This window comes from Myotis yumanensis, unplaced genomic scaffold (assembly GCF_028538775.1).
Source record: "Myotis yumanensis isolate MYYU_CA2020_CCGP unplaced genomic scaffold, mMyoYum1.0.hap1 SCAF_13, whole genome shotgun sequence".
Lineage (NCBI taxonomy): Eukaryota > Metazoa > Chordata > Mammalia > Chiroptera > Vespertilionidae > Myotis > Myotis yumanensis.
This window is the reverse complement of record NW_027223764.1, coordinates 41693014-41703371: the sequence shown is the minus strand read 5'-3', so window position 1 is coordinate 41703371 and position 10358 is coordinate 41693014. Positions and strand designations below refer to the sequence as shown.

Below are 10358 nucleotides of genomic sequence, written 5' to 3'. Positions count from 1 at the left end.
ATGCACGCCCCCCGGCTCCCCTTCCTCCTCCTGCACGTCTGGAGGGCCCTGCTCCTGGCCGGCGCCGCCACGGTGGCCTCGGTGCCCCTGCATACGCGCGGGCAGCCCTCGTCGCCGTCCCCTCTGGCGTATATGCTGAGCCTCTACCGCGATCCGCCGCAGGCGGACATCATCCGCAGTCTGCAGGCGCAAGGTAGGCTGCCCCACCTCCGGGAGGGGACGAGGGCGGGGCTGCGGCCCCGGGCTGGGGGTGCCGCGGTTGGGGACCGACCCGAGGCGTGGGTCTGGGCCTGGGGGTGTCTGGACGTTTGCACTGGCTAGGGCGCAGGGCTGGTGGGTGGCGGGATTGTGGCGCTCGGGGTGGGTCCCCCACAGACACCTCTGGGTTCCGGGTCTTGTCTGTGTGGGTCAAGCGCGGCACCGTAAGGGGGAGCCCGACTGTGCACTTCTCATCTGTTTTGTGAAATACAGTCTCTGGCGCCCCCGTTTGCGCACCTGTCGAGGGGGCTTGGAGCACGTCCCCGCCAAGTGCGTGGGGAGGGCTGGGTGACAGCGCGCAGAAACCCTTAGCACAGAACCAGGGAAAGCAATAAGTGGTCGTTTTGCTGCAATTATTTTGTCTTGTCGAACTTTTTTCTTTTCGAGAGCGAGGGTGAGTAGGTACCGGCCCGGCGCTGAGCGTCTCCGGATGGGAGCAGGCTTCGACACGGGTCTCCAACATGTAGCATCAGGCATCAGGCCCCAGAGATCTGGGGTAGAGATGGGACACCCCAAGCCGAGAAGGGAGGCAGTTTTGGGTACTCGAGGCCAGGCTGGGGAGGTGTCAGCATCCCGGGTAACACGGGTTCAGAGCGTAGCTTGGGAGGGGGGAGTCGGTGACCATGGTGACCTGAGAGTTTCTCCCTCTAGGACCGGACAGCGCGTACTGGGACTGGGCGCGGAGGGGCGCGGGGTCGGGGGCAGGTGGGTGTTGAGCAGAGGGAGCCCTTCCCGCGGGTCCCCTCACCCCGCGCAATCCACATCCTGGCGCCTGGAGTGTGCGGGACTCTCGCCGCCCCGCGCCTGCCGCCGCTGGCCCTCCCGCCGCCGGCCGGGGCTAGACGGCCCTCCCGGGGCCGCCGCGAAATCCACATCCGACAATCTGATCTGACTGGCCACCCGCTGGCCCCTTGCGGTCCCTGGCCTGCCCAGTCTCGGGTCAGACAGCTGGTGACCCTCTCCGGAGGGGTCATCTGGGGACCAGCCAGACGAGGGACACCCGGGGAGCAGGACAATTTGAAAGTTACTGGAGTGCTCGGCTCCGCCGCCAGCAAACTGCGGGGGTTTGGGGGTGGGGCGGGCTGCACTTTTCCAGTCCCCCGAAGTTTGGAAGTTTGTTAGTCTGGGCGTCTGGAGAACTGAGTTTTTGCCCCTCAAACCCTGTTTCCCGATTCCCAAGGTGTCCCTGGGGCTCTAGTTGATTTCTCCAGTTTCCTCTTTTGTAAGGCAGGGAGCTGGCTTTCTTTCCGCCTCATTTGTGTGTGTATGGTAAAATATACATAACAAAATGGACCGTTTTACCCGTTTTTCAGTGTACAGTGGCGTTAAGTGCATGCACATTGTTGTGAATCGCTTCATTTTTTGAAGCTGTGAGGACAGCCTGTCTGGAGGGAGACTGAGGAGAAGGTTGTCCTAAACCCGCCTTTTTCCTCCCTGGGTTTCTTTGTTAGCAACATCAGGATGGCTGGAATGGGTGTCGGGTGCGTCTTACCAAATAGGCTTTGCATCTGTGTGTCACTGACTTAAAGCAGACAGTGTTTATAAAACACTTGGCGTGATGGCAGCCCAAATCGCATTTATTACATAAGTGGGAGATACCGGTTTTTTTTTCTGAGAAAAGCATTCTTAACTTTTTTTTCTTTACATTTTATTTATTTGTTTGTTTGTTTATTGTTAATCGTCACCCCGGGATATTTTCCTCCCGATTTTTAGAGAGAGAACATCAATGTGAGAGAGACACATCGATTGGTTACCTCCACATGCGCCCCGATCAGGGCCAGGATTGAGCCTGCAACCGAGGTACATGCCCTTGACTGCCATCAAACCCTTCAGTCCACAGCCCGGCACTCTATCCACTGAGCTTTCATCAGGCATCCATGACCCCCAAAGGATTAGACGCCCCTATTCTAAGATGAACCAGAGCCAGCTCTAAGGGAGCCCTTGGCTGGCTGTGGGGTTGTGGAGTCTCAGGCTCCTCCAGCAGGAAGGAGTAATTTCCTGCCCTCCCTCCGTACACACCACCCATCCCGGTGACAGACGACTTCGTCCCGGTAGAGGTCCCTCTCTACCTTCATTGTAACTGTGGACCTGGGCAAAGGCGGCTGACGACAGCCAGTGTCTATGTTGCACTTGGGTGGTTGTGCTAGATAAAGACTTTACATGATCTCAGTCATCACAACATCCCGGTGGCTACTGAGGCCCCGAGAAGGCCTCCAATAGTAACCTGCCCAGCGTCAAACAGCAAATGGCAGAATTTGAACCATCACTGGAGAAAACAGGGCCCCTGCTCTTAACCACTGAGCTGGAATGCCTTCCCTTAAAGGGCCATTTGTAGATACTTGAGATAATAGTGGAGCTTGTGGCCTGGAGTTGCTACAGGCCCCACCTTGTCCCCAGGTGGCCAGGCGGTGCTCCAATGGGCATGGGGTAATGTCAGCCTCCTCCCCACACCTCTGAGGAGAGTTGCTAGTCCAGGGCCGGTTATTGCCCCCTGCGGGTGCTAATGAGGAGGGAAGTGGGAATAAAGTGAAACGGAGCGACTAGGGGTGAGCTGGGAGAGCTGCCTGAGGGCGAGCCTCGGAACTGTCCCTCCCATTGCAGGCTGGGTTTCCAAGAGAAATTCACTTACTGTCTGACCCAGCATACTCTGTGAGACAATAAAAAAACAAACTGTTGCCCTAGCTGGTTTGGCTCAGTGGATAGAGCGTTGGCCTGTGGACTTTAGGGTCACTGGTTCAGTTCTGGGTTGTGGGTCGATCCCCAGTTGGGGGTGTGCAGGGGGCAGCCGATCAATGATTCTCTCTCATCATTGATGTTTCTAGCTCTCTCTCCCTCTCCCGTTCTCTCTGAAATCAATAAAAATATATTAATAAATAAACTGTTATGTGGTCTGCCCAGAAGGACATAAATGGGATCATCGCTACCTCCCGGATCTATGCACAAAAGAGTTTTTACTTCTAATGAATAACCTTTGACTTTTATTTAGCAATAAACCCTCAAATGTCTTAATTTTCCTGGGTCTGATGATGCAGAGGTGGGTAAGGCATTCCTATTACAAAGAAGCAACTGGGCGGGAAAAAGTTCAAGATCACTTTTTGGGACCTGAAAATTTATAAACCCATGCATTCCAAGACATCAGACCAAATTAGTTCAGGACTAAAACAAATGGAATGTGCTTCCCGTTCCTTTTCATCCGCTTTGGGCTTAGTTGTCTTGGGTGGGTGGGATAGGGCTGTGTGTGCTGGCCCTGTCTGCCCTGGGCCTGTGGATGAACTGGGGCAGGAGAGAGTGAGTGCCCTGCAGGTAGAGAGGAGAAACCGCTGGGTGGAAAGTGCAAGGTCAGCGCAAAGTCAAGCTTAGAATGCCTTGAGAAGCCTATTTGTAAGGTTGCCAAAACCTCCTGAAGTCTCTGCCTCCATCTGGAGGAACTGGCCAGGAAGGGGGCAGCCAGCCTTTGGTTTCTGTTGCCTGTGCCTCCCTGAGAGCTACGAGCCTTTCCATGATATTCTTACCAACTCCACGGTGCCTGTGCGACAGACCGCCCTTCCCAGCGAGAAAACGGGGCCTGGGAAGTGAATTGCTCCAGGGTCACTGGGCAAATTGGAAGCCCAGGGTTTCGGTCAGAAAGCTCAGGGTTTAGATCTAAAGCTCAGCCTTAGATTCTCTCTCTCTCTCTCTCTCTCTCTCTCTCTCTCGAGGGGAGTGGAAACTAACTCATCCCATTTTTACCAGTTGTTCTCTGACTTTGGAGTGTCTTCAGGGGGAGTGGCAGAACAGTGATTTGGAGTTTGGGCTTTTCAGTTAGGCAAACCCAGGTTTATTCTTGGCTCTGCCACTTTCCACGAATGACACCTTGGGCAGATAATTTAACTTCTCTGAGTCTCAATTTTCCTCGTCTCTAAAATGGGTTCAATATCATGCCCATCTCACAGGGTCAAGGTGAGGATTAAGAGAAGTGATGTACATGAGGTGAGAGCTCAGACTTGAGCTATGGTTGTTACACCGACTGAGACTGTGGGAGGTCCCCACTGACGCTGCCTCCTTCCTGTTTTTCCCCACTCAGATGTAGAGGTGGATGGGCAGAACTGGACCTTTGCTTTTGACTTCTCCTTCCTGAGCCAAAAGGAGGACCTGGAGTGGGCCGAGCTCCGGCTGCAGCTGGCCAGCCCAGCGGACCTTCCCCCTGGCGTCCCACTCTCCATCGAGATTTTCCACCAGCCAAAGCTGGAGGCCGATCGGGACCCAGCCGGCTGCCCAGAACGTCTTCGGCTGGAACTGTTGACTGTTTCTCTGTCCCAGGTTACCTTTTCTTCTGGCAGCATGGTCCTGGAGGTGACCAGGCCACTCTCCAAGTGGCTGAAGCACCCTGGGAAGCTGGGGGAGCAGATGTCCAGTTTGGCCAGAGAATGCTGGCCGCGGCCTCCCACACCGCCTGTCGCCAATGTGCTCCTCCTGCTCTACTCCAACCTCCCTCCTGAGCAGAGGAGGCTGGGTGGCTCCACCTTGCTGTGGGAAGCTGAGAGCTCCTGGCGGGCCCAGGAGGGACAGCTCTTCCAGGAAAAGGGCAGGAGGCACCCGAGACATCACTTGCCGGACAGAAGCCAACTGTGTCGGAAGGTCAAGTTCCAGGTGGACTTCAACCTGATTGGATGGGGCGCCTGGATCATCTACCCCAAGCAGTACAATGCCTATCGCTGTGAGGGCGAGTGTCCCAACCCTGTCGGGGAGGAGTTCCATCCCACCAACCACGCATACATCCAGGTGTGATGCCAGGGCATGGTGGGTGGAGGGCAGGCAGTCTGGGGGGAAGTGGCCGTACTGCCAGATCCGGGGCACAAGACTCCAGCGCTGCTATTAAATGGCTGTGTTTATTTATCCCTGCACAGTTATTCAAGCACCTCCCCTGTGCCAGGTCCTGAGGATATGGAGATGACCACCCTCAACATCCTCAGAAAGCCCACATGGATGGAGTCATTGCTTTCCTAGGACTTTTCCCTTGTCTTTCATAAAATTAGGGGTGGAGGGTACACACTAGAGGGTTTCAACTCCTCCCCAACCCTGACATTCTAGGAAAGGAAGTTCAGAATCTGGCGTTTTGGGATAGAGAGGCCTGGGTTTGATTCCTACTTATTAGCTGTGTAATATTGATCAAGTGGCTTCCTCTCTCTGAGCCTCGTTTTCCCACCTGTAAAATGGGGATATTTTATAGGGATGTTATAGTGTTAAATGAGGTGATTTGTATACTGCATGTAGAGTAGTTGACCGATAATAGGCATGTTTGGTGTTGTGTTATCATTACTAGAAGTCAGTGATTCACTGATGAGATGGGGGCCACATTTACGGGGCCATGGTTGAGATAATAATGTCCCAGCCACTGTAGTTTTGCTGCCTAAAATAGGAGCTGGGTACCCATTTTGCAGAAGTTAGATAAGGCCATAGGCTACCTACCACCAGTGTCATTAATCAGCCCAAGTTCTAGAAGGTGGTAGAGGGAGAGGAGTGGCAGGAGAGTGAGATGGAGAAAGCAGAGAATAGAGGCTATTCTTGGCTGGGTGGCTCAATTGGTGGGAGCGTGGCCCCATAAACCAAAAGGTTGTGGGTTCAATTTCTGGTCAAGGCACATACCCAGGTTTTGGGTTCCATCCTCCGTCGGGGCCGCTTCACCTCTCTCTATAAATTAGGTGAGGATTAAAAAAAAAGAAAAAAAGAGAATAGAGGCTAATATAGTGACCCTGATATTTAGGTAGCCCTGCCCTGCTCTCAACGGTCATCTGGGAACAATGTCTTTCTATTTACTCCAAGAAGCCTAGACTGAGCAGTGGTCGCCAACCTTTCGGACCTCACAGACCACCAGTGGTCCATGAACCACCGGTTGGTGACCGCTGCCCTAGAGTGCATCCTCCATGCCAAGCCTCAGGCAGGGTTCAGGGGCTCTGGGGAGCATGTGAGCTGAGGTCCTGCAAGGAGGCACTGGTGGGGGCCAGCCCCAGAGGACCTGTCCCTGGCAAAGGCCCTCACGAACCTCTCCCAGGCCCCACTTCACTCCACCAACCCACCTGCAGCATGACCAGAGGGAACCACAGAGACCCAGATAGTCCCAGTTGCCAGCTCTGACCTGAGAAGATGTTGCTGGACCACAGGGCCAGGGCCCAGTTCCAGAATGCCAGGGGGTTGTTACCTTTTCTCCCGTTGACTCTGTTTGCCCTTCTCTGGGCAACAAAGCAAATCCCACAAGAATTTCCACATGACTCTCTTCTGCCTCATATTTTTGGAACTAAACCCAGGAGTTTCTTGGAATATTTTATAAACTGGTATTCACTCTAGACCAGTGGTTCTCAACCTGTGTGTCGTGACCTCTTTGGGGGTCGAATGACCCTTTCACAGGGGTCGCCTAAGACCAGCGGAAAACACATATATAATTACATATTGTTTTTGTGATTAATCACTATGCTTTAATTATGTTCAATTTGTAACAATGAAATTGGGGGTCACCACAACATGAGGAACTGTATTAAAGGGTCACGGCATTAGGAAGGTTGAGAACCACTGCTCTAGACTATAATAATAGAACATATAAGTTGGCTACTGTTCTACCCAGATACAGCTTTTAGAATCTTCTGTTTAAAAGATGCTTTAAGAAAGCAGAAGTGATTTTAGAAGTTAGAGTCGATGATGTATTGGCATGCTGATTCCTTTATGAAAACAGTTTCCTTCTATTTTTGCACCCAGTCGCTGATCTAGACTCTCAGTATCTTTTTCACCCTTTACCCAGAAATGACCTATTCTGACCTGGATGTTGAACTGACCCGTCTCCTCCCTTTCAGAGTCTGCTGAAACGGTACCAGCCCCACCGTGTCCCTTCCACCTGCTGTGTCCCCGTGAAGACCAGGCCCTTGAGCATGCTGTATGTGGACAATGGCAGAGTCCTTCTAGACCATCATAAGGACATGATTGTGGAAGAGTGTGGGTGCCTTTGAGGTGCTGGAGGGGCGCTGGATTTGCCTGTTCCCCGGAAGGCTGGGAGGCTCCTGGAAGACATGATGACCGTCCGATCCAACGCGAAGAAATAAATGGAAGGCTGCACTGTCCACCAGGCGTGAGGAGGAGGCTGTCCGCCCTGCAAACGCGGGCCCTCGAGGCTGGCTAAACAGAGGCGGTCAGGAGAGGGAGGGGGAGCCTGTGAAGCAGCCTGGCTGGGTTTTCCCTTCACTGGACAGACAGTGGCGAGTGAAAGCACTAATGAAGAGAACTTACCTGCCTTTTTAAACCTGTGCACTCCTGAAAATCATATGCGAAAGTTGGGGCACATACGCGTTTTTGAGGTGGGACAAGGTTGTCTATAACTTTTATGTATTCTCGAAAGTGGTCTTTGCCACCCCCACCCCCAAGATTAAGCATCACTGAGTCAATTGGCTCCGGGTGCCTCAGGCTGGGTGAGGGGCCCACATCTTTCCGGCTGGCCAGGAGCAATCTGTTGGCCTTGTCCAGGCTTCCTGAAGTGGATCACTTCTAATGAGTTGTACAGTCATAAAGCCACTGTACAGTCCTTCTAGGCCCGCTGGTGCCTTTGAAGGGAGAGGCAGGAACTTGACCCAGAGAACTAGCCACTTTGGACTACAGCAGCTGGGCCCTCAGACACCCCCCACCCCCGAGTCTATTAAAGTTGGTGACAGTTCACTTCCGTCTCTTAATGCGTGCTATTAATGCGGCCCTGAGCTTCCTATCCATAGGGGTGAAGGCCCTGCCCAGGGTGGCAGATTTGGGCTGTGGTCACAGCTCAGCCACTGAGCAGCTGTGTGACCCTTTCCCTCAAGTGAATAATTCACTATTCAGCCTCGTCCTGTGACATGAAAGCAGGTGGATCCTAATGCATTCCTGTGAAATGTCTGTTGGAAGGCTCACGAGCTGTAAGTCAGGCTTTATCCCATCTCCCTACAAAGCCGGCTAAGCCAGGCCCTGCCATCTATCCTTTATCAGCTTTTGCTGCCCAGGGTTCTAAGATTGCCTTAACTTCAGGTTTCTCACAGCAGCACAGCAAAAGGAACATAGCTTTCTCGTAGGGAGCTCTCCCACCAAACACAAGTCTTTGCCTTCTGGGTGAAAAGACCCCAAAGGCAGCAATTCTGCATTTCCTTATCAGCACTGCCAAAACGGGGGAAATATATATATATTTGTTAATCCTCAACCTGGGACATTTTTCCTTTAATTTTTTAGAGAAGGAGGGGGAGAGACAGAGAGGGAAACATCAATGTGAGAGACACATCTATTGGTTCCCTCCGCACGCACCCCAGGGCCGGGATCCAGCTTGCAACTGAGGTACGTGTCCTTGACCGGGAATTGAACCCGAGACCCTTCAGACCAAGAGCAGATGTTGTATCCACTGAGCCAAACTGGCTAGGATGAGCTATGTATTTTTTTGTTTGGCAAAAGGGGCCATTTTGTTGGGAATGAGTCCACCGTCAGTCTGTCCCTGCCTCACCAAGAAGCCCAGCCTATGGGAAGTGATCCCAAGCATGTGAGGACCCTTGCTGAGTTTAGACATGCAGCCTTGGTTGGGTTAAGGTAGTCATCCTGGCCCAGGCAGGGTTGGCGAGGCTAGAGCCAGGCCTGGGCCTGAGACGCCTCAATGCCCTGACTCAGCACAAAGCTGACCCAGCTGCTCGTTTCCTGGAGTGGGAACAGACCCGCCCTACCCACGCTGCAGGCTCACAATGGGATTCTGCATCTGATTCCACTTAGCTGGGAGGGCCTCGTCAGGTCAGTTTTTGTCCCATTCTCTTTCCTAAATGAGACCCCAGAGCGGCCTAGTGGCCTGACCACACAGTTAGGAGTGGCAGGACCCAGACCTGACTGGTCTGCAGCCCCAGGGGCACTGTGCTTAATAGTACTTAGAGGTCTTTGCTCCCCTAGCTTTGGAACTAGAATTCTACTTCCACTACCGAACTCAATTTCTTGGGAGAGAAAATCCCATCCCAGGACTTCAGAGCATCTTGACTAAGTAGGTGCCCAGTAGTTCTATGGCTGGGGCCAGGAAAGCAGAAGGTCAAGCTATTTGTGGCCACAGCTTGTGGGAGTGTCTCCTTAGCAGCTCTGACTCAGAGAACAAACCTCACTGAGGACAAGGCATTGCCTCCTATCAAGCAGAAGATGCAGGCACAAACAAGTGAAGCTACCTTTTGCTGACCCCCTGCTGAAAGCTTGGTTCGGTGTCAGGCCCACGGACATCCTGCTGCCTGGCCAGAGGTATTTAGGGCCGAGCCTAGCAACACAGTTCCATGGTTGACCTTGTGTGCTGGTGAACACTTTCTAAGTTGGAGGACATACTACCTCCTGAGAACGGAGTCCTGTCCTAACCTGGGGGGCAGGAAGGGGCTTTTATAGAACAGTCAGGGGTACTTTAACTTGCTCTGAAGGCAAAGGCCTACTTCCATTGTTTCTAGAGCAGTGCAAGTCAGCAGGTGAGTGGGGAAAATCAGATGCACTATTCTCCTTGGCTGGGGAAGTGGGTGGGCCCGGCAGTAGGTAGGGGTGGAGAAAAGACAAAGTAAGAGGAGAAGCAGAAACACAGATGTGATTCACATAGCACCATAGTCGAGTTTATCTCCATCTTGTAAAGCCTCTTTTATTAGCAGCAAAACCCTTACCCCTATACCCTGAGTTGCCTTTGAGGTTAATATCTTACTTGCCTTTGGGGCAAAGTATGTATGAAAGTGCCTTCATAATTATTTGGCCCCATCTTCCCTTAAAGTCTTCAGTCCTGGCCATTCCAAAACTAGCTCACTCGGGAGCCAACTGAGCTGTGCTTGAGTCCTTTACTGAACTCCATCCAATCTTACCTGAGCCTCAAAGCACCTAGGAAAGATGATCTTAACCCTACTTTAGAGAAGGAAACCAGGGCTGAGACTCCTATTGGCAGGAATGCAGCTACTATGCAGCTGGAATCTGGCCTTACTCCACAGCCTGAGCTAACCCTCTAGGCCAGCAGTCGCCAACCTTTCGGACCTCTCGGACCACCAGTAGTAGCCCACAGACCACTGGTTGGCGACCGCTGCTCTAGGCTGTTCTGACGGGAACACATCTTAAGTCTGGTTTTATTCAGC

At 52.8% G+C, this 10358-nt stretch overlaps 1 protein-coding gene across 1 annotated transcript; it reads left to right on the top strand.

Annotated features, from left to right (window-relative positions):
• Positions 1-7235, top strand: NODAL (nodal growth differentiation factor). Its single transcript, XM_070431928.1, has 3 exons — positions 1-193; positions 4322-5019; positions 7083-7235. Exons 1-3 carry the CDS (start codon positions 1-3, stop codon positions 7233-7235), a joined length of 1044 nt encoding a protein of 347 aa, XP_070288029.1.
• The last annotated feature ends 3123 nt before the right edge of the window (positions 7236-10358 follow it).

Excerpts from the sequence above, each read along its gene's own strand:
- NODAL (XM_070431928.1), top strand. The coding sequence starts at position 1 with ATGCACGCCCCCCGGCTCCCCTTCCTCCTCCTGCACGTCTGGAGGGCC. Across the intron at positions 194-4,321 it reads CCGCAGTCTGCAGGCGCAAG|ATGTAGAGGTGGATGGGCAG; the intron begins GTAGGCTGCCCC and ends TTCCCCACTCAG. Across the intron at positions 5,020-7,082 it reads CCAACCACGCATACATCCAG|AGTCTGCTGAAACGGTACCA; the intron begins GTGTGATGCCAG and ends CCTCCCTTTCAG.